Genomic DNA, 15004 nt, shown 5'->3' with positions numbered 1-15004 from the left:
CTGGAGCCACACTTGGGGAATACATTGTGCATTTCTGATTTTTAATATGGTCCGACAAATTCCATCAGCACAGGCCTGTAATTGAAGATATCTAGAAACCTTCAGATGTGACTGGATATTGAAAATGTTACATTTCATAAACATAAGTACGCTACATAACCTAAATGCAAATTAATTTGGTCTGTTCTTGCAATTACAATATTATTTAGTCATGTAAATGTAGTGATCATTTAGGATGTGACATGTACAGCTTATAAAGGTTAGTCAGATTTTTTATAAAACGGTCTTCATTATCAGTTGTCCATTCTGCACTGTGATTTTGGCTCATTACATTTTATTGGACATTTATGGAATTTTTGATGAGCCTGCTCATAAATCACAGTGAATCATCTCCTTATGAATTTTGCACTTGTTCAAGCAGCTTTTAATCATGGCCTGCACACGGTACATGGCCCTGGTGGCTCCCTCTCAGTGGCCTATCTACTCAACTGCGCTCAAATTAAACCCTAGTGCGCCATAAATATAAACTGCAAAGGTTTATCATCACAAGCTTTCACAGTTATTGCTGTAGAATTACAATTTATAAATGCTGGGCTTGATTTGGTCTTGTTGTATAGTATGGAAACATTTGTGCAAATTGAAGGTTAGAATCACATTATCATTAAAATGTCATTTCAGTGCAGTAGGCTTTGGGTTGATGATTACATGTATTAGATCAATCAGTTTGCTGATACATAGATTTATGTTCCAGATTTAATTAAATGTCTAAATAAATAGTCTGTCTCTTAACTCTAATTTTAAGGCTGCACTGTATGCATTTTTGCATTAGGAAGCAACATTAGATGCAACACTTTACATTGGTGTACAAGCTCTTATGGATTTTATATTTCCTATTCTATTGTCTGAAATTACTCCGAAGTTCTTGAGAAAACTCATCTTGTTTTTCTATTTCTGAAGTGCTGATAATGGATAATTCACCAATTACTATTGGTTAATTCACACTTAACAATTCAGCAGTAATAATTGGTGAGGGGAATTGTTAGCCCTCCTTGTTACATCGTTAAACTGTCGGTCTTGGTTTAAGAACATTTTGCATGCTGTTTCCACTTTCATAAAGAATAAACCACATTCTCCTGATTATGTCTCCACATTGTATTTATGATTTCACCCAATGAATAGATATCCTTGCCACTTTGTTGTTAAAGCTTAAACATGTTAAATAAGATGCTGCTGTAGAGATGTGGTCTTCTCAGCCACTCGGAATGCAACATTTTAACAAACTGTGATATAATTATGGTGATTAAAAAAACAAACCAAAAAAAACACAGGCAGTCTTGAACATAGCACAGCATGTACAGATGAATTCTGTGTTACCAGTTAGCTGCTTTCAGTTTGCCAATTTACAGCTTCAATCGATGCCCTGTGGCTTGTTAGTCCTCAGAAAATGAAGAATGCTGCATTTCACTGCTTCAGCAAAAAGCATATGGCTTTATCTTTCAACAGACTGTTTGTCAAGAGACCTCACTTCCCTGTGGTGCTTTATGAAATATTGGCCTGTTTTTGTCAATACCTCCACTGGAACCGTTTCTGCCGTCGAGGGCACATGTCATCAGCCTTGTCACGTGCGCTATAAATTACACACATTTTATCTTTTATCAGCGGTTCACAGGGCTGGGGGTGAGAGCTGGGGCTGTAAAAGGAGTTCGAGGAAGGCTCCGCCCTTCTGCTATTTATACCAAACGATCTGTGGAGCCCCACCAGGATGGTGAACAGGGGTCTGTGTTGTTTCCCCAAAATTGTCACAATTGCTGCATTAATGCATGAAGTTATGTCTTCCATTTGCATTTATGACATTTATACCTTATTCAGAATGATTTACAATCAGTAGTTCGAGGGACAGTCTCCCCTGGAGACACACAGGGTTAAGTGTCTTACTCAGGAACACCATGGTAGAAAGTGGGGTTTCAACCTGTGACATCTGCTTCATTGGCGAGTGTCTAACCCACTAGGCTACTACCACCCCCCATGTCTTATTGTGTAAATGACTTGGTTGTGCTTTGTATTTGTGCTGCTTCTCATAAATCAATTTAATTCTGAAATACACCATCTTGAACGTCTTTTGAATTTTTAATAATCTTATTTTACTGATATTATTAAATGATGTTGGATAGTAATGTAATATTTTTTACCTGGACAGATATGACGTGTAGGTGTCTATAGTCCATGCAGTCTTGCTGCTGTTGACAACCTGTGTGTGAGTGTCTGCGCTTTGGGCAGCAAACGCGAACTCTGTTGGTACCCACTCGCTGCACCCTGGCTCATTAGCATGGCATGAAAAAGTGGTGAGGCGTTCAAATAGCAACACTTCACGAGCAGGTGCTGTGAGTGAAGCGAGGATGAGAGACAGGCAGCCCGCCTCTGATGTATCTTTGTGGGGAAAAAATTGTGCAGCATGCACCATTGGAGAGGAAATAGGAGCAGTTCTGTTGAAATATTTAATACGCTCTCATTATATAAAGTATATAAATGAATTAGGGGTAAATGTCAGAGTAGAAAAGCCTTATGGAGTGTTATGCTAAAAAAAAACTGTACATAATACATTAACTTTTTGTCCGACGTGCGAGGATCTCTGACACTGAAGAAGAAAAAAACATATACAATTTGAACTTTTGAAAAGCTTAATTTTATTTGAGTTAATTTGCAGCATTAGTTGAAACAATACAACCCTTTTACATACACATACCATCAGCTAAATGTCCTTCATTTAACCTCACTGCCCCGTAATTAGGAAAATCCTACTGTCGGTCGGACCAGCTCTGATTTTAGGCAGAGGTCACCTTATCCACTAATACTGATTTCATTTAATCCTCATCAATTCTAGAGAAATGGCACAATAATTAAATGTTGACTAAATTGAGGAGATGAAGCTCTGACAATGGTGCTCAAGGTAAACAAGCGGGCAGGAAGAGATGAATACCGTTTAATCTGTCACTATGCGGTCTTGTCCCTGCTGACTGGGAGAGGAAATTACACCAGAGACCAGGCTGACTAATGTGATTGTGTACTGCTAATCAGATTACGGGGGACTTTTTTTTTTTTTTTTTTTGCGCCAGGTTTTGGAATGGACCATTTATCAAGTACGTTTGGAGTCTACCGTGCTGGTGTCACGTAGTGGAGGATTATTGAAGAGCTGGCTGGCTTTTTGTTTTTGTACGAAAAACACTTAGGTTGTCCTTTTTGCAAAGGCAAATGTGATTTCCCAAGAGAGAAGCAAAATACCGTCAAGGCGCTGTATTTGCTCCCCCAGGACAGAAGGTCCCAGTGAAACCACATTGGCAAGCATTCAGCACTGCTGAACGGTTCTGCTGCTGGCTTTGCCTTGTTGACATCTTGCACGGTTGCTCCTGTGGTCATCCTCCACTTTTACTGCAATCAAAATTCGACAATTCTCAGTGTTGTATCTTACATTTCATTACTACTTGCATTTTTGTATGAAGAAAAAAAAGCTATATGGATTTGGCAGATAGCATTTTTGAGGTCAGAATTAATTCGGAATGAACGAGGCGATGGTACACCCGCGCCCATGGGAATGGAGCAATTCATTATACTTCATCTCCTAAAAGTTTGACCACGTCGATCCAGATTGACATTGCAGCAGGGTGCTGGTGGGTAATACTGCTCCACCAGTACAGGGATCGGGGGTGCTTCGTCCCATGTGTGATTCATTGATTGCCTCTGAGCTTTTAAGAAAGGAGCTTGAATTGCTGCTTGCTTCTGCTATTGCATAGCTTTTTGACCATTTCAACCATGATCAACTTTTCCTGGCGATGCATTCGCAACATTTATACAACGTGTTTATTGTACCTCTGTGTCAGTGATTAGAAATTCTGATTCTAATGATCTGACATCAGCAGCAGCTTAACAAACTAGAGAAAGAAAACAGCAAAACATTCCGATGCTGTCACTGCCATTAAATCATAAGACAGAAACTTCAAAGTAGCCACCTCACTTAATTTTGTTAATTTTTGTTAATAATGTTAATTTTTTTTTTTTTTTTATAGAAATTAATTTCAGACAACTACAGATATCTTGTATGTTGATCTTAACCTGGCCCTTAGTGGATATAGTTATCATCAGATTAAAGGTTCACCACTTCACTAGAAAGTGAAGTTGCTTGTTTTGTTTATCCTTTGCCTTCCCTGGGCAATTTAAGAGAGTTGCCTGTTTTGACAAAGTCCATTAGAAACAGCCTGTGTCAGTTATTGATGCAGCTATTTTAAGTTGGTTTTGTGTGTTGGGTAATAAATCATTTTGTCCTTCAGGCTGCCCTGAAGCACCAGACAGGAAGTAGCTTCAATTAGGGCCTTTAGTTTGGTAGATTGATATCATCATGAGTAAGAGCACTGCATAAAAAAATTGAAATCTTGTGCATGCCCAGGACTAGCAACAGGAGAATGCAGTGTGACTACATGAGCTCATTGGCATGTGATATAAGAGCATTTGAATGTTTTAGCTTTTGTAATATGGAAAGAGATAGCCCTGACTTTGTATGGAGTCGTTATCTTATGTGAATTGATTCAGAAACTGATTCTTGAGAGTGCCCAGGTTTTTGGCCATGATATAAGCAATGATATAAGTATTTAAATAAATCATTTTTATTGAGGTTCTCATGAGAAATCTTTAGATGTCCAAGACCAGTAAAAATTTTTCCATCTCTCATAAGCCCATGTAGAAAGCACAGTGTGCCCAAAACCTATTAGTATTGATGACAGGGAGCCTTAATTTTGCACTTTGCATGGGACTGCAGGCTGCCCTGAACACAGCTAGCAATGCATGCATAATACAAGACCACAACTGAGATTTTGGTGAAGGGGACAGCAAGGTTAATTCATGCATAAATTCCAGGCATCATCTGGCTGCCACCTTAGTTTATGAGCGTTCATGAGAGTTTCTGTGGTGCTTTTCTTTTTAAGTAATGTGATTTTGCACCTCTCAATGAAAGTTACTCCTACATCTTGTGAAGTCAAGCAAAAAAGAAGTCCCCTCTCATTATTGGCAGCATGCTGTGTAGGGTGGGGTTGAGTAGGGTGATGTCGGGTGCTCCCCAAACCTCCTCCCCACATACCTCTTCCTGCACTGAATTGTTCTTTTATTAATGGGATCTAATAGATTAATAAATCACACTGATTAATGACTACATATGGTCAGCAGTCTGCCATTTCCTGGTCACGTGACCAAGTGTTCCCAGTTGTTCCCTGCATGGTCTCTCATCCTGTATTGCGGAGGTCCTGGCATTTGTACATTTTCTCCTTGTGTAGCATCTTGCAGAGAACAATATTAATATAGGAGCAAAGGTTTCCTGGTTGCAGTCAAGCTTCAGAAAAAATTGTACATTACAAATAAAAAAAATTAACATGCAAAATGACTGTAAATAACAACATGCACACTTTTATGATAATCTCTGTGATCATTGAAACTTTAACCGGTGCATGTCATTGCAGAATACCAGCGTACCACACTCACGGTATGCTGTCAGAATGCTACAGTCCCTCAGGCCCACCTCCACCAGGACTACTAGAGTTGTAATGATGTGTTGAAGTGTAGCAAATGCATCATATTGTTACTTGCTCACATCTTCCTATCTGCTTTGTCCACAGCTCAAAAGCAACATCCAGTTTTTGAGTCTGCAGATCAGCCATGATGCCAGTCAGTAAGTGCTTCCTGTTTCAGTCTTTGCATCCCTTTGTGCAACTCAGTTATTGAGATCTTTCACAGTTCAATTCAGTTCAAATTTTATTTGTCACGTACACAGTCATACACGGTATGATATGCAGTGAAATGATTTTGCGACTGCTATAGACCTCAATATTGGGTGGTAGTAACCTGGTGGGTAACACACTCGCCTATGAACCAGAAGACCCAGGTTCAAACCCCACGTACTACCATTGTGTCCCTGAGCAAGACACTTAACCCTGAGTGTCTCCAGGGGGGGACTGTCCCTGTAACTACTGACTGTAAGTCGCTCTGGATAAGGGCGTCTGATAAATGCTGTAAATGTAAATGTAATATTGCAAATATTGCAAGTATTCAATTGAACCAATATGCAAATATTGCCAACATAACCAAATATTACAATTTTAGGTTTTTAAACATTAAATATGTAAACAGGTAGGGTGAAGGTGTGCAAATGTGTAAAGTGAAACATTATGTGGCTTGAAGACTGTTGAAAAATTCACTGTGTTCAGGAATTCTGCATATGTGGACGAAATAGATTTGATTGAATAGCTATGTAATTACAGACGGGTACAAAGTTGCTGGTACCCTTCAGTCAAAAACTCATAATAGTCACAGAAATAACTTTAATCTGACAAACTAGTTATTAGTCATAACTAATAAATAATAATTATATGAATGTTAACCAAAGAAACTCACGGAACAGGTCTGGACAAAAGTGATGGTACCCCTAGAAAAGACTGAAAATAATGTGTCCACTAATTAGCATCACAGGTGTCTACAGTCAGTGGACCTATATATAGTGCTCCAGGTAGTCATTGTGTTGTTTGGTCACATGGACCAGTGGAAGCGAAGGAAAGAGTTGTCTCAGGAGAATAGAAAGAAAATTATAGACAACCATGTTAATGGTAAAGGCTATAAGACCTTCTCCAAGTAGCTAGATGTTCCTGTGACTACAGTTGCACATATTATTCAGAAATTTAAGATCCATGGGACTGTAGCCAACCTCCCTGGATGTGGCCGCAGGAGGAAAATTTATGACAAATCAAAGAGACTGATAATTCAAATGGTAACAAGAGAGCCCAGAAAGACTTCTAAGGAGATCCAAGGTGAACTTCATGCCCAAGCAACATCAGTGTCAGATTGCACCATCTGTCATTATTTGAGCGGACTACAAAGTGGACAACATGGGAGACAATCAAGGAGGGCACCATTGCTGAAAGCTTCTGGGAGAATGTCCTATGGACAGATGAAACAAAAATGTAACTTTTTGCCAAGGCACATCAGCTCTGTGTTCACAGATGGAAAAATTAAGCGTATCAAGAACAGAGCACTGTTCCTACTGTGAAGAATGTCTAACAGGAAAACATTGGAATATTCTAATATTCTAAAGTGGCCTTTTATGAGGCCTGACCTCATACCTATTGAGCTTGACCTATTGGAAGGAGCTTGACCATGGAAAAGGTGCTCTTCGAACATGAAACAACTGGAGCAGTTTGCTCATGAGGAGTGGGCCAAAATACCTGCTGAGAGGTGCAGAAGTCTCATTAACAGTTACAGGAATTATTTGAATACAGTGATTGCTTAAAAGGTTGTGCAACAAAATATTAAGTTAGGGGTACCATCACTTTTGTCCAGGCCTGTTCTATGAGTTTATTTTATTAAATAATTCAATTGAAGCATAGTTGAAAAGCAATGTCTGACTTTCATTGGTTAACATTCTTTTTTTATTGATTATTACTTTTGTCAGATTAAAGTTGTTTCTGTGATTTTTGTGGTGGTGTTTTTTTTCCCCATTGACTCAAGGGAATCAACATGTCTGTATATGAATATCTATGCTAAGATATAATATTAAGATTTTCTTTTACCAGTATTTATTATATTAATTAATATTTAGTTGAATTGAATAAAGAAGCAATAAACATCACTGGTGCATGTTGAGTCATATAATTAGCTTTCTTTTGTGTTGTTATGAAGTGAACTCTGTGAAATCTGAAGTGAAAGGTGAATCCCTTGAAATTCTAAAGCATTCAGTCATTTATGTGGCCTTATTGATCATGTGTTTTAAACAGCCAGTTCCCATTCCTACATTAAATCAGTTAGTCAGCATTCCCCTCTGTGCTCATTAACACTTTCAACAGCCGCTTGGCAGAAACTGTGAATGCCGTGCTCCATGCTTTCTAATTCCTCGCTGTCTACACGCCTCTGAATCAGCGAGACGACGCCCAGGGCTCTTCTCCCTTAGAAAAATGAGAGAGACCCTGATTACCATCGATAAGGGCGGCCTGAACTCTGAAGATGGATAGTGGCATTTGTAGCAAAATGTCACGGCCTGATGTGTTGTCATTTACACTACGAACGAATGCTGTGGCATGAGCTTTAATTTTAATAACTCATATCAACTGATGTTAAAATTAATCACTTATTTTTGTCTTAATTTAGAATCTTCATTCCAATTTACGTGAAATCTAGTCAACCACTAACTATAAACCCCCAGACTGTGTACCGAGCTGATAGCCGGGAGTAAATTTATTGGCCCTCTCTCATTCCCTGTGTCCATTTACGGCAGGATACCAAGCTGCAGATGGCCGGGTGTCTCAGAGCCATTACCCAACACCATTTGGTCCCTAATAGAGTGATTAAACAGCATTTATGACCATGCCCAGGCCCGTAGTCCGATAGCCCACTGTCGGTGGTGCAGATAGGCTCAGACTTTGACTGGATTGGTTGAGACAGGGATCACATTAACAGGAGATCTGGCGGTGACAGAGAGAAAGCCCCTTAAATACCACACCGTCTGAAAGCCCCGAGCCAGACTGTCAGCTGCCTGCCTCTCCCTGACATCCCCCACACGGATGGGCCCTAAATGAAGACCAGAAATGCCGGTGTCACTGGGAGGCGGTGGGCCGGACGGACGCGAGCCACTTCTATTGTGCAGCGGCTGTCAGGAGTTGCAGCAGTGTTTCCTCAGCTGTCTGGCAGATAGTAGGAGTCTTCAGCAGTGACTTGAACTAAGAGGAGAGAACTTCCTCACACACACACACACACAGACACACACTGAAGATCTGAGCCTCCATCTTCACAGTGGATCTGTCCGTGAGTGTGTGTGATCTTTCTCACACAAAAGTCCCTTTATATCTCTCTCTGTCACCATGACACACAGACTACACTCACTCTCCCCCTGTCTCTGCTGATACACACACTGACAGAGATTCAGTCTCAGGTGTGCTTCTGTGTTTGTTAAAATGCTTCTGTGTGTGCTCCCTAATAAATCAGAAATGGGGTGGTTACCTGAGCCCAATAAGACCTGCAGCCGCATCCAGACACCTCAATTTCGAATTTAGATCCAGAAAGTGTGGCGGTGTGTTGGTGAATATTAAAACAAGCCAGACTTTAGTTCACACCGCGCTGTCATTGCTCTCTCAGTGTGAAGCCGGAGAGGTATATTTTCGGGGCCGCTGTAAATGAAAGCTGCCGTTCCTCGTGAAGGTCCAGAGGTGACTCCTGAATAGCCTCTCCGCCTGCGCCGAGCCATTATCCCACAAATCCGGATGCCATTAAAAGCCGTTCGCAGGAGGGGATTTGGCATGGACCCAGGCTGATGAGGATAATGTGTACATAGGCAGATTGCATATTACATCATCATAAACAAACGTATGCAGTTGATAGAGGGTTGATGGAGGTCCAGCACCATAAATATCCAGTGGTTAGAAGAGGACCACTGATGCAAGTTGACCACTGTATATGGATGCCGTGACTCCATTGTCTTTCATTCTATTCAAATGGAGCAATAGCCTGCCATTATGCACTTTTTTTTCTTTCTTTCTCTCTTTCTTTTTCTTTCATGCTTAAGGGTAACACTAATATCTTATGATTTTTTAAAGCCTAATTTCTGGCAAAACATTTAAGAAATTGCTATAGGTAAACCTCTTAACTATATGAATTAGACATTTTGGAGAAGGCAGTTCCGATGAGGACGGTGACAGGAAAAAAGTTGTCCTTTTGTCATTGGAACACTTTAACAGTGGACAGAACTTCTGATTGTATTTATGCCAGCCAGTACAGGTACACATTTCATGCTTTATGCCTTCTCAACGGCAACAGCTGCTGTGGTTAGAAATGGTAGTTAGTAATTTAGAATTTGAACATCTCGAGTAATTCCTTTTTTTTTCCTTTCAAATTTGGTGCAGACATTCTTCTTGACGCAATGTGGGATACCTGTAACTGAATTGATTTGAGATGGCAATTCTAGTTTTTTTTTTGTCACCAGTACATGGCACCAGCTTGTGTCAGGTCTCTCACATATTTTTTTTGTATAGTTTGTGTTTAATATCAGATGTCTCACCAGGTGTTCTCTGTTCCTTACGTTGGACTATACAAGTGATTCATGGCAGTTGGCTCTACAGGTGCAGCACTGACCACTGTGGTGACAGAATTGGCTCAGAACTTTATTACAGTCAATGGAGCTGCTGGTAAACTACTTGTTTTTTATCCCCCAACAGGAGGCCGGATACTGTAAAGCAGAAAAATGCCTTTCCACCAAACTTTATCCACTCGCTAGACTCGACACACATGATGCTGACTGCGCTCTACTGCTACAGGTGAGGCCTGAGTTTAGCATTCTGCTTAATGTCTGCCAATGTTTGAGTAGCCATTTCAGCAGTGCAGTGAGGACATCAGTTCTACTATTCAAAGTTTTAGCATTAGGGAGGTGGAAACACCTCCATTGTGATTTAAAGCACCAGGAGACACATAAAAAGCAATTTGCATTTCTTCCAGAAGCTCACTGTGCCCAATTTTTTTTACTCCTGTTTTCCAGTGCTGGCCTCACATTTGTTTCTGTTCATGATTGCTTCTGGACACATGCTGTTACTGTTGACACCATGAACAAGGTAGGGGTGTGTGTGTGTGTGTGTGTGTGTGTGTGTGTGTGTGTGTGTGTGTGTGTGTGTGTGTGTGTGTGTGTGTGTGTGTGTGTGTGTGTGTGTGTGTGTGTGTGTGTGTGTGTGTGTGTGTGTGTGTGTGTGTGTGTGTGTGTGTGTATATATATATATTCATGTGATGTATTTATTTTTTTCAACCAATGCATTAGTAATATAAAAGTAATTAATGTCATAAAAAGGTCCAATGTATTTCTTTTTGCCATTCTGTGCCTGACTGCTATCCACTGGGTGACAAGCCTGTAAATTAAAATTGTTATATTTATTTATCTGTTTTTGGGGAGGGTAATTTGTCATATATTTTTACTAAACACCCACAGGCATATATTTAGTATCCACTGACTCATTCCAGTCCTATTGTAATGAAAGGATTAGGTAAAATGGGAAAATCTTTCCGGGATGTAAATCCAGTTGCTCTTCATTACATAGACAATTGAACACAGGTACGGTATGGGCCGGACTATAAATAACATGATCAGCAGCTCAGAGCTGGGCGGTGAGGGACTTTTATTTCAACCTGCCATCTCTTTTTCTTCAGACGTGCCGAAAATTGCCTAAATAAGCAGCATCATGCGAGGCGCGCAACTCCCATCTCTCACCCCTCTCACCACTTCCCTCCAGCCCCGCTGCGGGTCGTTGCGAGGCCCGTCTCTGTTTTTTTATTTTTTTTTTTTGAAAAGCTTTCGATGCACCTCACACCTCTGCACTCTTTACTCATGAGGGCTAAATGAAAGGGGACAGAGCCGGGGAGCGTGACTGGGCGCAGCGGTGGCGTCTGACAGGAGGTGACTGGGTGAGGCGAGAACGCGGGGGTAGCGGTGCTGGTGATGATTGGGGGGCTGTTTCTTATTTTTGGCAGGTTTGTCGAGAGCAGTTTGTGTCCCTGCACAGCCAGCCCATTCTGCAGGACCTGTCCACATTCCTCCTGCAGAAGTACTGCTCCGGGACTCCGTAAGTCCTCGCTCAGCCATCACTGTAACACCCAAAATATCATAAATCTCTTCAGTCATTATTCTTTCATACCAGAAGCCAGTATAACATTTTACATTTAGAACATAAATGCTGATCTGTGACGTTTTAAGGGACTGCAAATCACATATTACTCGAGTCTTTATTAAACTGGAGTGGTCACCATTCGTTTGGCGCCGTGGTCCTTCCATCAAGGTTAGCAATGCTAAGCTGGAAATGAACCCAAACAGCAAAGCTCCCTTTCAATTGTCGCCGGATTTATGTTCACGCCTCTCATCGTCAGGTTTAATATTCTTTATTGCGTGCTGCTCTTCGTGTTCTCTGAAGCGTGCTGACGTGCAGTTTGTCAGTGGCGGTGTTGTTTTACGAGCAGCGGGCCGTCACTCTCGGCCTGATCTGAGCGCAGCGTAATTGAGCTCCTGAGGCGGCATCTTCCGAGGTCACCGCGCTGAAAACAGGAGGCTGCCAGCGAACAGGACAAGCGCACCACTTTCAGACACCGTTTACTCACCAGCCGTGCATGTTTTATTTTTTTATCTCTCCTGCAGAGGCGATTCGAAGCACAAGAAGTTCCTGGAATACTGGAGGATGATGCAGTTGCTTGCCAAAGTTCCTCAGACAGGTCAGTACAGCAGTTTATTTTTTGATTGACAATCTGAAATGAATCTGAGCGCAGCTATTCGTTTTCTGCAGCTGTTAGCTAGTTTGATGTGGCTAGTTGCATTGCCAACAAATGTCACAAATTAATTAAGGTTCGTAATGAACAGCGTTTAATCTGCTTGCATAACAGCCACCAGTATTTTGGGGGGTGGGGTGCAGGTGCACATCCGTATTGGTGCAAAAACAATTTTACATAAAATGCTGAGGTGACTGGTGAGATTGACTCGAGGTCCATAAGCGGTGACGTGACGAGTGAGCGTGCTTCAGGTCAGCTACACTTAGCCGGGCCAATCGGTAGCCTGCGCGTCCTCTGTCACTGATGAGGTAGGTGGACAGAAAGCGTGTGTGTGCATGTGTGTAGGGGGCTTCTGACCCTGCACACACCTGTCCCGCCACATGCTGCACCCATTTAGAGCGACCCCAGCCCTTTCCCAGCATCCGTGGTGACACAGGGGTGTAAAATCTCGTCCAGTGCATTATTTTGTCTAATAAATCAGATACAGAGAACTGCTTTTTCTTTTTTCACAATGTAAGTGCAGTTTAAAGAACGTTTTGTGCTGTGATGCGTCATTAATCCTGGAGGCTTAATTCCCTCACCAAATGCACAGCTCTTCATGCATCTGTGTATGTGGTGCATTGTGGGAGATTTTTTCTGTCATTATATATAGTATAGAAATTAACCCTTTTCTCTGGAGGCGTCGTTAGTGTCTATATCTATAAATAAAATATATGTGTATTTTAAGTATTCATAAAAACTAGAATATTAGATATTGTATCTGCTCTGCTGCTGTTTGGTAAATTGACTGATTCTGTCCTCCTACTAGGGGATTTTGATCTTGAGAGAGTGAAGGAATCCACCTATTTCTTCAGCTGAGGTACAGGAGACTGACGTTACAATCAGTGGCACCGACAGCCGCCCCGACTCGTCTCCCTCACCGACACGACCTGACAGATGAGAGCCTGACTGGATCAGAGAGAGCGGAAGAGTGCTTTGGACACTGCCGGACACTGCGGCACCGGCCTGATTGGCCGCTACCACAGAGACTTTCACTTACTGTGTGGCATAAGCAGTGTGTATGTGTCTCACCCGAACATGCACATGTACCGATTTCTTTGGATGAACGTTCATTGGGCTATATATTTGTCGGTGTTTATGTGATTGGGAGTAAACCTGTGTGTGTGTGTGTGGTCCTTGGACTGGAACCGACTCTCATCCCCTCAGTCCACCTCTCACCCCAGCCGCAGTCGGTTAAGAAGATAATCCTGCATTTCATCAATTTCCACAGCCAGAACCGGACGCCTACAGTGGCAGTTCAGCCAAGACTCACTTTACCTGTGATGGTGGGGCGACCGGCCTCCTCTTTTTTTCAATGTAACTGTGTCACATTGATGACCAGACAGGCTTCCCTGAGTTCGTGACTTATTAAAATAAGCAGATTTTATATATTTCACATGGTCAGTCTGTATGGAAATGCTGATAAATGCTGTAAATGTCAGTCTGAATGTACAAATTATTATATTGAGCAAAAAACATTTTATAGTGAATATTGTATGAAGAAATGGTGTCTTAAATCATTTATATGTATTATAACTATAATGTACTACAATAAATACAGCTCTAATTAAGCCATTTTTCTTTTTTTACTATGCAGTATTTAAAGAAATGTCTGATCAATGTTACAAAAAGCCTAAACCACTAAGTGAACCATATTTTTTTTCCTTTTTTGATAATATGATTATCTTTCATATTATTTAGTTCACTAGGACCCAATCTGTAAATACCACTCGCTTAATAACTCAGTACCCACCATTTTAATATACATTAGAGGCCTTTTTAAATTGCCTAAAAAGTTTATTAGCTTGCGTTTGAAGATCTTTACTGACTCAGCTGTTCTACCATCTAGTGGAAGCTCATTCACCTCTAGATGAAAGCTTTCCTGTTTTTTTTTTTCCCCAGCTTGGTCAGTGTCATTTCACACTTTATGCTCAGTGATCATGGCTCTCTAGGATCTCAGACACCTAGACGCCTTTCAGATCTCCGCATGGAGACACCGGAGGGATTTCTCTTCAGCTTTGCACAGAAGAGCTCTGCAGTCACTAGCACTGACCCCTACAGGAGCTCTCTGGCTCGGGTTATTCCAACGTTCCACTCCACTGTCCTGGTGAAGAGGATGGGGGTTGGTCTCTGTACCGCTGAGACAGGCTGGTCAATACTTGAGGTATTTCTGCTTTGTTTGCAGAGCTGGATGTGAGCTGAGTATGTGTAGTACCCTCTGCACTGTATCTAAATGTCTTTTAAATGATTTCAGTATTGTTTGCAGCAATCCTAACATTATTAACCAAGATTTTACAGAAATGTATCTGGCACTGTTTAGCTACCCTCTGTGATTTGTGAATAGACCTATCAGGATCTCTGCTGAACTCTAAGCACCAGGGCAGGGCAACTGATGCCACCCTGTTGGAGAAGACTGCCCTTCAGGGATAATGATGGAGGAACCATGTCCTTGGTAATACCTTTGATGGAGGACAGGAAGATTCAATGTCACATTAAGGGTGGAGCATAAACATCTTGCTGTACCCATAATGCAAGTGGACAACATGCTAATGGTATTTCTCTCTTACGTTAGATGGTATCAAGCTTAAGTAAACAATCTTGTTTCGCACACAGAATGTTCCTGATTATTAAACCCTGGTGAAAATTT

The 15004-nt window shown here is 41.4% G+C and overlaps 1 protein-coding gene across 2 annotated transcripts in view; it reads left to right on the top strand.

Moving 5' to 3' along the window:
- Positions 1-13928, top strand: part of polrmt (polymerase (RNA) mitochondrial (DNA directed)) — a 35911-nt gene extending 21983 nt beyond the window's left edge. The window contains exons 16-21 of one of the 2 annotated variants that reach the window (XM_029001525.1): positions 5658-5710; positions 10236-10334; positions 10553-10625; positions 11533-11624; positions 12191-12264; positions 13127-13928. In XM_029001525.1, the coding sequence (XP_028857358.1) occupies positions 5658-5710; positions 10236-10334; positions 10553-10625; positions 11533-11624; positions 12191-12264; positions 13127-13176 (441 nt within the window). In that variant the 3' untranslated portion in view covers positions 13177-13928. The other variant, XM_029001526.1, reaches the window with a different exon arrangement.
- Positions 13929-15004: the final 1076 nt, after the last annotated feature.

The sequence above is a fragment of the Denticeps clupeoides genome, chromosome 13 (assembly GCF_900700375.1).
Source record: "Denticeps clupeoides chromosome 13, fDenClu1.1, whole genome shotgun sequence".
Taxonomy (NCBI): domain Eukaryota; kingdom Metazoa; phylum Chordata; class Actinopteri; order Clupeiformes; family Denticipitidae; genus Denticeps; species Denticeps clupeoides.
Note: the sequence above shows the minus strand (reverse complement) of the source record. Positions and strands in the feature narration are given on the sequence as shown.